Genomic DNA, 16,494 nt, shown 5'->3' on the forward strand with positions numbered 1-16,494 from the left:
AAAAAGAAAGGAAGAGAGGAAAAAAAAGAAAGAAAAATTAAATTTTTTTGGTAATATTTCTTAGCTTTGATAATGAATTGTTGGCTTAGCCTCTGAAAAACCTTTTCCGGCACAGATGCAATTTTGGGAGTTTCAGACGCTGATAAATTGTCATGGTCAAACAAGAAAAATAACAGATGCTTTATTGAAATATATTGCCAGTTTGGGCTATTTTTATTAAGTTATATTATTTTTGTAGTTTTTCAAAACAAGTTTTAAAAGTATCATTACACCTTAACCGATTAAGTGTAATTATCCTGTATTTCAGCCCATGATTTCCCCCCACACAAAACTCTTCCTGCCATTTTAAAATAAGAATTTTTGTATCACTTTCCCCTGAGATTTAGAGTTAATTTTTAATTTTTTCTAGTAAGAGCCAAATATGTGAAGCAGCCTTAGGTGCTGGGAACACTACAATATCCTCCTATAAGGGAGAGAGAGGGAGAGAGAGATAAACTGTATATTAACTAATACAGGTATTCCTCGCTTAATGACCACTTGTTCAGCAACCAATGGAACTTATGATGGCGCTCAACAAGTGGTACTTAGGACTGGCCCTCATACTTTCCACGGCTGCAGCATTCCTGCTGTGATATGATTGTGATCCAGGTGCTTGGTGCCTAGCTCGCAATAATGACATCATGGTGTCCCGCAGTCACATGATCGTCATTTGCGACCTTCTTTACCAGCTTCCTACAAGCAAAGTCAATGGGGAAGCGAGCAGGAGGTCACAAATGGCAACATGATGTTGCACTTAACGATGGCAACTGGAAGTGCCAGAATTTCTGTTGCTAAGTGACATTATGTGAGGTCACATGATGTTGCACTTTACGACTGCGTCGCTTAGCAATGGAAATTCTGGTCTCAATTACTGTCATTAAGTGAGGACTACCTGTAACTGTTAAATTGAGCCCACAATGGAGCATATTCAGTATCATTTCTTTCCAATACAGTGTTGAAATTAAAAAATATGATCAACCTTAACAATGGGAAACTTAAAATATGGAAGCCATAGCTTTCAAAGAGAAATTCTGGATATTTGTTTCTTCTGTAAAAAAAACTTACCAATTTAAAACATATTTAAAAGGAGTGAAAACAGGTGTAACTCTGAAAATATGTTTCTGTTTAAAAGCCATAGAAATTTTCATCACACTTCTCCATAAACTCAAGGATATTTTATCCATCTCTTGATATCAGTTTTCACCAGAGTAATACAATTTAAGATATGTATTCCTAGTTTCTCTTTTAGTAGAAATGATTACTCTCAGTTATTTAACAGAGTCAGCATAAAATATACTCTTACGTTTTTCCCCTATCAGTGGGAACATTTTTATGAATTGGCATAATACTGGACTTACTCCAGTTTATTCTATACCCTGAGTATTTGATATATTGCTGTACAGTTTCAACAAATTTAAGCAAAGTTGTAAAAAAAGACCCAACATTTCATCTGCACACAAAAACATGTATTTGTATTCTGCTCCATAGAATCCGGGAATATTGCTGGTTGATTAAACAGTTTCCAAGACCAAACTGAGTATTAGTGGAGATACAGAGCATTCTTGCTGTGTGCCCTGTCACATCTTAATTTCAAAAGGAATTACATATTCCCTTGTGATTTTCTGGTCCTCCCTTCCCACTGAAGGGAGTGGGAGGGGAGGATACCCGCTCCTAAAAGTATCACCAGAAAGAGAGGTGATAATTCCAAAACAGGGTGGGTTGAGATCAAGCCTTTTTGCCTCTTGCTCTTCATTATTACATCTAGGGATAAGTGATGGGAGCAAGCCAATAGAACTCATTCAAAAGTGGGTTCACCGTCTTATGGCTCCAATCGCATTTACCTTTTGCCTTCCAAATCCTTTAGGGGTTGTTTGAATTATATTACTGGCACATTTTTCCACAAAAAGTCCAGGAAACTGGGTTTTAAAAAGGAAGCAGTGACATTTCAGACAGGAATCCTGCCAGCAAAAGACCCAAATCTTTGTATCATCTTTCCGTTTGGAAGTCACACATTTACTCTGTTATGGGGTAGTAACTTAAGAGAGTTTTTTTTTTAAAATTCTGGGACGTAACAAATGACTTTAAATTAAAACCATACCTGAGTTGACACAAGCCCAGCAGCATAATCTGGAGTAGCATTTTCTACAACTGTTTCTTCCTTTGCTTGCTTTGCCACCACATCTGTATCTATTAAATTAAAAATACAGAGTAATTCGGCTGTTTCCTTTTTTTAATTGACTGCTCAAACCCAGCGATTTGTTCTTCTAGGAAAGCCCAAGTAAAAGGCTCTATTAATAGCATTTTCGCTACATTAACAAGATTCAGTGCATCCTGAATATTTTACATAACTGCGCTGCAACTTGCAATATTTTCTGCACCGCACTCCTCGTGTGACCTTTCCCTTCCCAGGGGACGTTCATTGCACAGCCCCTCCTCTCTGCTCCTCTGTAACCTGGGCCAGGTTAGCAGTTGTTCCCCACTTTTGAAGCTTACCACAAGCAATCCTCAGTCCCAGTCCCTCCACTTTCTCAGAGATTTCTGTCACCCTCCGCTGGTTAAAGACTGGCAAGTAAACGAGAAGGGGTAGATCAACCAACCTAAAGTCTTCCTTCTTCTTTTGGCTTCCCGACCAGAAACAACGTTATTCAGCTCTTTGATATCTATATACTACAAATACATAAAGGAAACATTCACTTTCTCACTTATTACACAGCAGGATGATTTCATGTATCAATGCTTTCACGAAGCAGCTTTGATGAGCATTATTTATCACAGTCGGAGCGGCTCGCACGTTACTAAAAATGACAAAGCCTGGAGAGTTTTAGCGTGTGCATTGATGTTCCACTTTACTGTACAACACCCAAGAATGTTTTTGGGTCAGCCCTAACCCTAAAATAACAATGATCAGAAAAAAAACCTTTTGCGTTCTCTTTTAACAGTTAATTACGTACCATCTCCATTTGCATTTTTAAAAAATGCTTCTGTGGCCATACTTTTTTTCCAATCTGCAAAGACTGCAGGACAAGTGCCCTACATTCTAGTTGAGTGCTCATTTTTATAAACATTCATGAACTTTAAAACTGCCAAAACACAGCATTTGCTTCTGAATCTCAGCAGCGCCATCTCGGGAGGTGCTGGGGATGAGGCACATGAAAACTGCAGACTGTAGTCTAACCTAGAGAATGCACCAAGTTTGGGAAACCTGTTTTATAAAATGTATGATTCTCAAAATGATGTGGATAAATGATTTTAGCAAGCAAGAATGTAGAAGTTAGAAAAACTAGCATATGGGATTTGTTTCCTCCTGTGCTAACACTGGCAGGAACAAATTTCAAAGTCCAATTAATTGTGAAAAGAATTACAATTTTATTGTATGGAGTGGTTCGAATATAGAGTCGTCCCTTAATTACTTTTAGGAATGCTTCTTTAATGATTCCTTCTGTCTAAATGTAACCTTTTTGTAGAGTAATCCTGAACTGTAAATAGGGCCATTCAGATAGACCACCAAACAACTGTGGCATATATTAGGCACAAGTTAGCTATAGTGAAATGCCCTGATTACATCCCAATTAGATTAATGCAATGTTCTGTACAGTACTTGGAACCACCAATGAAGGATCTCCTAAAACTGCAACTAGTCCAGATTGCACAAGAATGTTACTAGGTGCTTGCAGGGAGAATACTACACAGTCCTGCAAGGTTACACTGGCTTGTTTCCGTACAGTGCAATTTACGATGATGGCGATCTGCTTCTAAACTTCAGGACTTCCTGCTCTGGGCATGGGAACCAATGTGATCTTCTGTCAGTGGGTTTCGTCTGTTTCGTTCTACAGGCAGCACAAATTTTAGTACGTGACTCTGCTTGCGCCTACTTTGTAATTCTTATTAGGTAGTTTTGTAACTGTTTTAAACTATGTCAATTAAATAAAATGTATTAATCCTTGTCCTGTGCCAAATGAAAACCTGTGCCAAAAGACTGCTTAAAACTTAAGCAGAAATTTTACTTTTTTAGTCAGCACAGTATTTTTAGAGCCACCATCAACTGAAAGCTTAGCAGGGATCCAAAAGCACCTCAAGACTGAGATCCTGAACCACCAGAAACAGGAGGAGGGACTTTTTCCACAAAATTGTCAACCGGTATGATCTGGACGGTGTCCCCTTGTGCCCAATCCCAAACAGATCAGCGGGGACATTCTTCTGTCTCTTCCCACTGGAATAAAAGCTGAATGTAACATCCACAGTCCTTAGAGCACCGGTGCTTTAAAAACTACACAATATGGGAGACCATACACCTACAGCTCTAGGCAGCATTAACACACCACACACGCTCCAGTGTCTTTTAGTGGTGTGCCATACATAGAAAGGGAAAGAATTGATTGACATTATTCTCAGACAATGAGAAACAGGGAAACTGAGATTATTATTAAATCTTTCCCCAGCCTTTGGGTCAAGATGAGTAAAGTTCCCAATTTGAAGAGTTACAGAGTATTTCAGCTCTGATCGACATTTTACTGCCTAGTAGGTTTTAATGACAAATGTTGGTGTTTTTTTTAATTTGTTGCTTTTCTTTTCTTTTTGTATGCTGCCCAGAGTCATATCTGAGTTTGGGGTGTGGCATATAAATGCTTTAAGTAAATAAATATTAAAACCTTAACTTGGGGGGGGGTAATGCTTAATATATATATATATATTAATGAATAAATCCTTACAGTGAAGGAGGATCGACCTGAGCTGTCTTTTAACAACCATTATGATCCTGCCAGGAGAAAAATAATATGGCTTCCACACAGGTACAATCCTAGATCAGGCAGCCAAATTCTACTGTTGTCCAAACATATATAAAGCTAAATGGTTCTACAGATAGGCAAAGACAGTAGATTTTTGTTCTTGGGAGTGAAGAGCAAATACATAAAGGCAAAGACCCCCTTGATATTCCACTCAAATCCCGGTGACTACAAGGCCATAACCTTTGGAGAAGAACTGCAGAAAGAGTTTGTCTTGCTTCTCCGGGATGTTCTTGACTCCCATCCTGGTCTTCTCCCTGGTATTTCCAGGTATCTCATCTGTGACCTAAACAGACCTGACCGCTGATCTTCCAGCCCAGAAAACGCCAATTGCTTCTGAGCCTGAAGAAAAACATACTTAAAAAATGCAGATGTACCTTTACGCCTCTCTCCTTGCATAGAGGCACTCTTGAGGATGGAATGGGAGTTCTATTTCCTGCAGGGCTAAACACAATTGGAGCAGTGGGATTCCTGAAAGGAGCTTGCTTTGGTATTCCTTTGAGTGGAGCTAAAAGCAAACAGAACAAGCAATAACAGAGACAAAATCCTTGCAATCAGGGGTAAGGCCCCTTCCAGGGAAGAGTATTAAAATCTCTAAAACACGGTTACGTATTTTAATTTTTACATTCTTTATCCATGGGGATGGCAAAATGAGCGATCAGTTTTCAGACTAAACTATTAAAGCAGAAAGCAAAGGTTGCCACAAAATGTATTTCAAGTTCAGGATGCACTTTATTGTTGTCTGAAGTTAGATTCCTCAAACAATCATAGATCTGCATCAGATTCTTGTAGAGTGCCAAGACAACCACAAGAACCTGTGAATGAAATCCACAGAATTTGAGCCTTCAGAGGCTTTTAGACATCAAATTTATGTGCTACTAGGAAATTTCTTACTGCACAAAGAACTATGCCATGAGGACCTTCCTGATACATGGAGCCCTGTCTCTTCAAATGTGCTTGCATTAATGCCAGATGACAGGCTATCTTACAAGAACTCCAGTTCTAGAATCTTCCTGGTGGGGGTTTCTTCTTCTTGCAGAGACACCAGGTTTGAAAATGCTTCCAGTTATCAACTCTCGTAAGGAGAGGCCGTTACAGAGGCTACAATGGCCACCATCAATCTTATGCTGGTTACCTCCTGGATTCTGCTATAGTATGGAATCCAGATGGGGTAAATCCCTCCTAAAGGAACAGTGACCAGATTTCAAATATTGGCCTACACAGTCATCATTCAAAACTGTAAGGTTAATTTCTGCAGTTTGTTGTTAGCAAAAAAAAAAAAAAAACCCTTCTGGAAGAATAGAAACAGATGACAAAGCACACAAGAAGCTCTTCAGCCAGCGCTTGCTAACCTCATGTCGTCTTCTCTGTATCTGAAGGTATATTAGACATCATTGTTCCAGAATGAGAACGATCAAAGCAGGACTTCCCCAGCATCCTACCAGCTGCAGGTCTTCCAAATGCAGGTGCTTTGGATCTAAGCTGTGGCAACTTAAACATGACTGTTTCTCGATCCTTCCAATTTTTTGCCCTGATTCAGTCTTTACTGTGACCAGGTGAGCAGCTTCCAAGCTTCCTTCATGACAGTTCTGTATCTCATGCGAAAATGTTCACATAATACTCTGCAAGTGATCAGACAAAGGGTTCCTTCTTCTGAGAGGTTGATGTAATGAAGATGAACCAGCTCCTTGATCAAAATTCCCTTCACTAGGCTGGTCAGCTTTGTTCACCAGTGCATAGAATGTCTTATTTCATGAGAAATTAAGACCAAAGTATTTGGGTTCCTGCAAACCTTAAACTGGAATTCAAGGAAGATGGTCTACAGGGGCCTCACAAGTGACACAGAGATGGACGCTACTTATCCTGAAGACGTGTGTCAGCCCTTCCAGGTAAACCAGACAGGACGCATGACTAGATGAACTAATTCCACTTTATTGTAAGGCTACATTAACAGAATCTTGCAAGTCTGAAAGTACGAATCTCCCACCTTGCCTTCCCTATTTATCGCTTGAGTGGTCAGGGCGGATCTTAGTACTAAGTTTCTTTTTTAGACCTTTACCCTCTTGTGGACTCACTTTCCTTTTATCTGATTGTTCCTAGGCAGTATCTCTTCCCTCTGTTCTCCAGGGTCACCCTCACATTCCATCACACCATGCTACTTAAACTATTGGTGAATATTCAGAATTCTGAATTTGATGAAGTGGAAGATCCTGAACCGAGTTGTTTCTTTCTGCAGGAAATATATAATCTCTCATCAGGATGTGTAGTGGGCCTCTGAGAAACAGATGGAAAATTCTGCATTCCTCAGACACTAGCAGATAGTCCTGAAGATTTCAAGCAGCTGCAGCTACATCAGGTATCTGTGAATCCTTATTCTGTAAGATTTCAGGAGGCCCTGTTTTACTTTACATGAAGAACAGAGAAAGATATTCTCTCTCTTGCCTAGATCTCAAGAATTTTTTTGATGCAGAGGAAAAAGGGAGGAAGCCCTATTGCACCAGTATATCCTTGGATTTGGTGCCTGCTGAAAGGCACAGAAAACTGGGGCTGGGTCCTGAGTCTGGATCAGGACTTCCTAAAATGGACTTTAGTTCAGTTGTTGCTTGTAGAAAAGGCCGCTTTCCCTTTTTCAGGCCTTAGCACTGTTCGGTAGAAGCGGAGAAGCGCAAGACCATCCACATGCTGATCTGCTATTTTCTTTCTTGAGGGATCTTGGAAACCTCCTTTTCCTAGGATTGCTTGGGAAAGAAGATACTTGAAGTCATGGAGATTGGCAAGGGCATTTCTCAAGTCCTCCTGGTAGGAACAGAGTTTACCGTTTGGCAGGAAGTAGGAAGAGTAGCAGCCAGTATACAAGGTCCCCCTTGTTACTTCTTACTCTAGTATCGTCCAGGTTATGGATATGAACTGGGTGATTGTGACAGCACCTGAGCTAGCTGCAGGGGAAAGGCACAAAAGCCCTACTCATTAGCTAAGCCTTCCAAGAACCATGAGATAGCCTAGTGAGTGCTCAATAAGGCCCTGCTGTTGCTTGGATCTGTGAAAGTTTCCATCAAGATTGCCCTTTGCATGGAAGAAGCTCACTTGACTGGAACAATCAGAAATTTTTCCAGTCACAAAACTTTACTGTATTGCTGCTTTGTACTCCAACAGAACTCATTTCTCATCACAAAGCAGAAATTTGAGCTGGCAAACTAGGGGAGGCCCTACTTCTTCCAGAAGAGATTTCTTGCACACTTATTAGGCCTTCTGCATTCAAGATTAGCACCTCATGGGCAGCCTTCCATCTCTGCCCACAAAGGAAGAGGTCAGCATAAATCTATAGCCTTTGTTATATCCAGCCAGGAACAATTGGACTGCATGTTTTGAATTGCCAATTTATTTTAAGGCTTGAAGTGGTTATATAGACATATATATAGAGAGAGAAAAATTAAAACCTACTTGTTGTATCAATTTTTTTAACCAATCCTCTTCCTTTGGCATGAAAAGATACTCCAGCGGTCTTCTTGAGCTGTAGCGCAGTTTCATTAGCTAAAAAAAAATTACATCTATTTAGTATCCAACTAAATAGAATGACATAATTTCAAAGAATGCTTTTATCGCAGCATTAAAATTCAGTCTATCCAGAAAGAGGATAACCTTAGAGACTATTTTTTCACATAATTTTTTTTCAAAGTTTACATAAATAAGTCTATTTTTTAGGATGGTCAGATGCAAAAGAGGAAACATTTCTTTACTTAAGGATGCAAAACAAGTAAAAATTTCTATACTTTCTGTTTGTCAGTCAGAACTGAGACCTTCTCTTGCTCAAATTTCCTTTCTTTCATGCCTGCAAAAAGCGAGGGAGAAAGAAAATCTCCTTTGCATTGGGGTTCTGCTTACATCCTCTGTCTTTGACTTTTTATCCTTATTCCCTTAAAATAAAGGTGCAGGAGGGAAAATCAAAGTGTCATCTTCCAAATTCCTTGTGAAGATCACTAAAATTACAATTTGTAGTATGAAAGCCATGCGCTTATATGTATACTGAACAGTTATCAAATAGCTCTGACATGTCCCTTGTTAAGAATATCACACATCTTTTTCTTATCTACATGTGTATTGCCATACGTGACCTGATACTTACACTTCTGCAAGAGTTCTGCTCGAAGAGTGGCACTTTTGGGTTTCCGTTTCAACTGGAAGTGTTTTACGGGAGGTGTAAGCGGTCCAGCCAATGTGGTCAAGGCATTTTTATTTAAATACTGGCATTCCAAAGGCAACATGGCTGATGATTCACAATCACTCACTATATAAAATACAAAATTCGTAAGAAGTAAGTTTTCATAAGTATAAAACAAGAAAAGTTAACATATGGATGAGGGGAGAATCTGTCTAGAATGTAAAGAAGAAATAGACATATCTTCCCCTTGCTCCCCAAGGGACAGTAGCCAAGCAGCGAGGGAGATCCTCCCACACTCTCACAAAGAACAGGGGGGTGCTGACGCATGGTGAGCGATGCATGAGCAATGAAGCGGGGACCTGGGGGAGGTTTTGAGGAAGGAATAAGTCGGACTGAGGTGTGGACAGGAGGCATCAGGTTGGGATTACGAAGTGATAGATTTTAAGATGGTGGAAGCGGCTGGTTGGTTACGACTGGTGTGAGTACTGGGTGCATGAAGGCTGTGCTCTCGGGCTACCTGCAGAAGTGCCCTGCATACGGTGGTCAGTGCCAATGGAATGTATAAATGGCAAGGACATGTTGGGCGGGTGGAGGAAAGGGGGCTAGAATTAGACTCCAGAGACAGGAAGGTTGGGCTCCCATTGAAACTGTGGTGGGTAGAGAGAGGTATGTCAGGCGGCTTTGGGGAGACCATTACAGAAGAATAGGGGCCTGCGCGTTCATGGTGGTGGACCAGGCAACAGGCCCCCTCGGCGGTGGCCCCCATTATTTGGCATTCCCTTTCTCTCCAGAGGAATAGATGGCCCCAACCCTGCTCATCTTTTACAAACAAATCAGAGATTTTCTTATTGTTAACATATTCTCAGCCTTTAGTTGCTCTTGGATGCCTTTTTGTATGCTTTGATCCTATTTATATTCTCCTTTTTATGCTGTTTTTGCCTTGTTGAGCTCTGTGAGATGAAGCGACTGGAAAGATGCCTAAAGTGATGGTGGCAAAAAATCAAAAGTAGATATGACTGAGCACTGGTTTGAGCTTATTCTCAAGTCTAGTTTACAGCAAAATGTCAGTACTTCTCTGGGCAGAAGTAGATAGTGGATTCCTGACCAGCGGCTTTGCTCAAATGGGCAGGGCCAGACACCCGCAGGCTAAGCAGATGACTTTGTGGGTTTCCTTGCAATTAAAGTTGCCCATAAGGAAGCAGAGAGGGCATGAGCTCCACCACTGCTGGGCTAGATCCATGACCCTCCTAGCAACTTTGGGTGGCCAGGAGAAGGGTGTGAAGCTGGACTCAGGTGGTGGTAATTCAGAAGATGACAACTACTATGTGGTATAAAGTTAAACGCAACATTTTGCTGCAAATGTGAATGCATATTATTTATGTGCAGTGTTTACAGATTCAAGATACAATACAGCAGACGCAAACATCTGGGCACCCATTCAGTTACTACTTCGTATCACCTCCTGTGGCAGAAATAACTACTTCCAAATGTTTCCTGTTGCCAGACAAGAGTCTTTGGTTTTTGTGTGCAGAACACTTCCAGTCCAAAACTGTTCTTAGGTCTCACTGCATGCACTGCGTGTCCAAGATATCCCCACAGATTTTCAGCATTACTCACATTCTTCATAGTTGGATGTATCTTTCAGATCATTGTCTTGCTGAAATCTGACAGGGGTATCTATTTCCCTTACAACTCTGAAGGAACCCTACATGAGAGCAAAGTACCATGGTCTAACCCTGTGTTGTTTTGTTCCTAAGTATAAATACATGATATGCAATAACATTACCTATAACCTAAAGTATATTTGCTGAATTACCCCACCCAAAAATAACCATAAGAAAGCTTCAAAGATAAAGTTTCAAACCAGAAATGTTTGGGTCTAAAAGTCATCACCATATTTTGGTTTTTATCCATTTGGATTCAGTCACGGTTAAAGGTACCTGTCTGCTACATATTGTAATCGTCCTCTCTATATCTAAAAAAAAAATGGTTTTGGTGCCTTCTAGTCAGTGTTGACTCCTGGAGACTGCCTGGGCAAGTCCCTGCAGTTTTCTTGGCAAGGTTTTTCAGAAGTGGTTTGCCATTGCCTGCTTCTGGGGCTGAGGGTGTGTGACTGGCCCAAGGTCACCCAGCTGGCTTTGTGCCAAATACGAGACTAGAACTCAGTCTCCTGGTTCCCAGCCTGGTGCCTTAACCACTACACCAAACTGACTCTATATTAAAATTAGCACATACAGCTATAATACTGTACGTGCAAATACTGAACATTGCATATGTATATTTGACATTTCTAAAGCTGCACAGTGCTACACACAAGATGTGACAGATTTCACAGAGCTAACGCAGTATGAGTATTTTTATTTCTTTCTAGTTTTCACAAAACTCTAATTGTGCCTCCTTGCACCCAAAGACCAATGCTGCTGCATCACTTATTATTATTACAAAGGCCCATCCAATCACCCTGGCTGTTCTTTCCCCAGGTATTTGTACATTTTCCCCTGTAAACCAGCTACAAGGAAACAATTTTAAACTTGGAAAAATGGCACTGATCCTCTTTCAACCCTCATCCCATGTTTGCCAACTTTAAGAAGAAAAGAGAACCATAACAAGCACCAAGAGAAGATGAACAATGTAAGTTCAAAGATGTTTTATCTTCTCTTTTGGAGAGGCATGCCAAGGGTTCATAGGACTTGTTAAATCAGACACTGGCAACCCTTCACCCCTAGATCGGTGTTTCTCAGCCTTGGCAACTTCAAGCTGTGTGGACGTCAACTTCCAGAATTCCCCAGCCAGCATGCCAAGGTTGAGAAACACTGCTGTAGAGTATATGTGGTGCCTGGCCACAATATAGGTACTCCCCCTTGCACATCCTTTGTCTCATCAGATCTTGCTGAAAACAGGATCACTGAAAGGGAGAAACATTTTCCCTTCCACTCAAGCAATCCTTGTGCAAGTTGCTGAACTAAAAATCTGCACAATAAATTACAGGCACATACCAAAGGGATTCATAAGGCGTGCAAATGCTCTGCTACTGGCATTCTGCCAATTGCCTGCTTACTCACTTCCCCATCCCAAACAGTGCTCTCTGGAACCCCATCAAACAGTTGCTCCGCAGGCTGCTGGAGAAGACAACTCCTGAACGGGGGGAACTTGTTGTCTCAGCATGACAGCACTCTCTAGTAATCTGCCAAAAGACTGCCATGGAGAGTCTACTACTGTGCTGGGAGAGCACCTTTCTCAGTAGGAGAACATTCTCTGGAAGCCCACCTGAAGCTGCCCCCTTGATCGCAGTGCTGGAGGGATGCAGCCTAATTCATAGTGGACTACTCAGAGAGCTGAGAGCAGAACATCAGCGGCTGCCTGCTTCTGCTTTTGTCGTTTTTTACACTGCACAAGTACCTCTTGTTAAGCAAGCCTAATGTGTTCCAAAACCATTTGCAAATGATAAACTATGTATTTTAGTTATGGTTAATAATACACAGAAATTCCCTTCAAAATGAACTCCTTTGCGTCAACAATAAGTTTTTTAAACACTGAAGATACGTTTTGTGTGAACACAGCTCCATTGCAAGACAAGGGAAATCCAAAAGAGGGTTACCTTTTTCTCGCAGTTCTCCTAAGATATCCTGAACATTGGGGTTCTGCTCTTCCAGATCAAGGTTAAGGGAGCCAATATCTGGAAAGGATTTTAAAATATCAGCCACCATTAAGACCCAGGGGTCTGGATCCAAAGTAGCGAGCTGGATAATTTCAGTCAGTGCACCTTTCATCTAACAAGAAAGAGGGGGAAAAAATTAAGAGTGGAATGTTCAAAATAAATTAGAACTTGTTTCTGAAGCTATACAAAATAGATTTAACCCTCAGTCCCTAAATGCATTATAAACATGACCGTGCAGAAACCAAGGAGCAGGGCTGTGCGGCTGATTTCATACCCGCATTGCACTGCCAACTCCACTATGTCCTCAGTGTCCATGCAACGAACATATTGTATAAGCAGCTGCACCCAAATAAAGCTTCTGTCTGACTGAAACTCCAACACATATTTTTAATTCTAACACATATATTACTGTAATATTGAAAAATAGCTCTATAATGGAGCTACAATCTATTTTCAAAGTAATGAACACATAAAGCTGCATAGAATCCATGAAACTATTTGCCCAGTAGAGTCCTCTTTGTCTGGCAGCAATACTCTGGAATCCCAACTAGACATGTCTTTCAACCTTGGTACCTCATCTTTAAGACCCAAGAACTGAACCTGATTTATCAAGAAACAGTAGTCTTCATCCATGTACCATTTAATGTGATGCAAAAGCTGAGAGTTGTTCTAGAAAAGCAAACATTTGCTTAAAGAACAGACCTTATAATTTGCAGCTGCTAGAAACTACCACCTGCAAATTTCCCCGATAAACAGAAAAGTGTTAGAGAAGTATTATTCATACTTTTCATACAGAAAAGTATGAAACATGTGAAACCCACTATCCTACAGTCCATCATTAGCTTCATTGCAACGATCTGTGAAAAAGCAATTTAGCTTTTAATGTGTTTTGGCAGGTAACCAAGACAATTCATCACAGTGAAGCCGAAAGGATCAACTAGATGTCATCAAACCCTGAGAGGAATCAAGGATGAAAGTGATATAAAGCCTTAGGAGAGGCCTGTTCCTGTAGAAATGCTTACTGTGGTGTAGAGCAGTGCTCTTCAAACTTGGGAACTTTAAGATCTGTAGACTTCAACTCCCAGAATTAACGTCTGGCTGGGGAATTCTGGGAGTTGAAGTCCACACATCTTAAAGTTGCCAAGTTTGAAATACACTGAAGTAGAGGAAAAGGATAACTTGATGCTGCAATGATTCAGCTTTTAAGAAACAAGCAGAGGCCCATAAATAACATTAAGTTCTGAAGAGTTGCTTACTGCACATCATGGCTTAGAAAGTATAATCACTAAGCCTGATATTTTAGAGTAGTAAAAAGAGAGAGAGAGAGAGAGAGAGAACTAGTAGCAGCAAATCAAAGTCCTTGCCCTAGACATAAATCTAATTGTAAATGAAATGTGAATTTAAAAAAAACAGCAACAAACAAGTGAACAATAAAATAATGAAATTTGGAAAATTTTAATTTAGCCTTATTTCTGATTTCTCATTTCCATCCAGTTGTCCAGACATGGATGACCGTGGAAGCTAATACGATGAAACCTAGAGTGAGTTTTCAGGCCATTCTTAAGTAGAAATAATAAGACTTTTTAATTTTTTTTGCTCTGAAGGAAGTTTATGTCAAGACCTATTCTTATCCCTCCTCACAGCTTGCCACTGGCAAGTTTTCCCACTCAGGAGATCAGCAGAGTAATCCATCAGAACCACAGCCCATTTTAATTTCAGCTCATAGGGAAAGCCACCAGCCTACATTCCAGTCAACAGTGAAGATTTCAACATGCCATGAAGATGATTTAAGAAGCCTCCTTGCTTCTATCTAGGCTGAAGATAGGCATGTAGCTATATGGGATCTGGACACCAGCCAATGCTCCCTCTATCCCTAAAGCTGCCCTTTGTGTCCCTTAACCCCTGGCTTCTAGTGACTATACCAGGGTTTCTCAACCAGTCCTCTGTGGACTCCTAGGGTTCCGCAAGAGGTCACTAGCAGTTCCCTGGGCAATCACAATTTACTTAAAAAAATATTTCAAAGTCAGGCAACTTCACATTAAAGAGGTAAGTTTCCTTCTTTATTTTTAGTTAAAGAACACTGTTGATGCATATATACAGGCCTACTCATGAAACAAATATAAAAGTTTTGTAACTTCTGGCCTATATTGGAGCCTGAATGTCCAGGAGTTCCCCGAGGCCTGAAAAATATTTCAAGGGTTCCTCCAAGGTCAAAAGGCTGAGAAAGACAAATCCATGCAGGTTTTTTAGCAGTAGGATGGATGTAGCTTGCCATTGCCTTCTTCTGAGATGTTTTTCAACTTCCTAGACTAGAGCTCTGAAATTCCAAATAGCAACCAAGTCCAACCCCACTTAGCTTCCATGCACAGATGTAGTTGGTCATGTTATGCCACCTGCCAAACACCATTTTTATTCCCTTATTTTGTTCCAGTGTTGATTTTCTCCAATTCATATGGATAAACACATATTCAGCATTTGTTTAATCTATCCTTTCAAACAAGTTATATTCTTTAACTGCTGTGTTCCATCATCTTCCCTTCTCGCTTTCAGGTTATGTTTCCCTTCCAATACTCCAGGTTGTTTAATTCCCATACTCAGCACTTTAGTATGCACACACATGCACTCAACACACACACTAAAAGCCCCAGCTGTTTTAGTTCAAGGATTACTTGCTGGAACCTCTCCTCACAATTCTTCCTTTTGTGTATAGTATCTCAATCCCTGTCTTTAAGACCATAATTTCACATTTGCTCTTTAAGCCTTTATTGCCTACTGGAGGAAGCAGCAGCTGCCCTTGTAAACCTCTGCATTTTGAGACTGACTCAACTTCTCTCATAGAGCTTTGGCATAAATTAGATGACTTTTTCTATCCTAGAGAATTTCACATCTACAGTAATGAAAAGGAACATAATGCCGATCCATTCTGAGCACTGTTACAAAACTATATACAGCGTATCTCAAATATGCTATCATCCTTCCCATCTCAAAAAAGTGATCATTAGTTAAACATTAATTTAAAATGCAGGTATTGAGGGCCAAAGTAATTCTGAATCAACACAGTCTATAATGTAAGATAGTCCTTTGTTTTACAGAATGACTTCTCTTTTGTAAGATCATAGTCATGATAGTAGTTCCTTCAAAAAAAAATGATTATAAATATATTCCTACTATATTCCCACTCTAAAATGCAGCCACCCCCACCCCCATTTTTATCACTCAGTCTTCTACCCTAACACTCTATTCAGCAAGCTATCTATATTAAAGGGGGCATTCATTCCTGATATGCATTTACTCTGAGTGCTGTTCAACTACAGTTACTGTTACTCATGCAAGACCTGGAGAGATTCCTTGGTCTGTTTTATCCCAGGGATGCACGAAGATACAAAGCCAAGGCATTGAACATTTTTGCACTAGGAGGACTGCCAACGTGGGTAACTGACACAACCCTACAATTAAATTTCAGCAGGTTTATTTACTACAGAAAAACATTACAAATAGAATATTGAAAAGATTCAGACTGTCATTATCTTCACAGAGAAATCTCTTTGGTGAGCTAATTAATTTGAGTTTTTTTCCTTCTTTGTACTTACCTACCTAGCCCTTTTTTGCACAGATGTATTTTACTGATTCTCAGAACAGCCTTCCCCAAACTCTTGAATCATTTTGGAAAGCAACAGGTTGACTGTTAACTATGGAGACATGCAGTTTTATCCCTACTTCTATATTAGGTAAAAAAGGGTAACCAGTTCAGAGCATCATTCTGGGCAAAAACGCTGCTAATGAGTGTGAGTATTTTGTACACTACTGTAGTTTATAATTATGTAATTTCTCCTTTAAATGCTTGCTTGTTGTTT

General features: G+C 40.2%; 1 protein-coding gene across 1 annotated transcript in view; it reads right to left on the bottom strand.

Moving 5' to 3' along the window:
- The window catches only part of NELFA (negative elongation factor complex member A), a 41,298-nt gene that overhangs the window by 16,059 nt on the left and 8,745 nt on the right, over positions 1-16,494 (bottom strand). Inside the window, exons 2-7 of the mRNA XM_063304608.1 lie at positions 12,581-12,752; positions 8,947-9,108; positions 8,265-8,354; positions 5,201-5,331; positions 2,637-2,706; positions 2,138-2,226 (exon numbers count right to left, since the gene is read on the bottom strand). Coding sequence (XP_063160678.1) covers positions 2,138-2,226; positions 2,637-2,706; positions 5,201-5,331; positions 8,265-8,354; positions 8,947-9,108; positions 12,581-12,752 — 714 coding nt within the window. The remainder of the gene's footprint in view (positions 1-2,137; positions 2,227-2,636; positions 2,707-5,200; positions 5,332-8,264; positions 8,355-8,946; positions 9,109-12,580; positions 12,753-16,494) is intronic.

This window comes from Candoia aspera, chromosome 5 (assembly GCF_035149785.1).
Source record: "Candoia aspera isolate rCanAsp1 chromosome 5, rCanAsp1.hap2, whole genome shotgun sequence".
NCBI classification, from domain to species: domain Eukaryota; kingdom Metazoa; phylum Chordata; class Lepidosauria; order Squamata; family Boidae; genus Candoia; species Candoia aspera.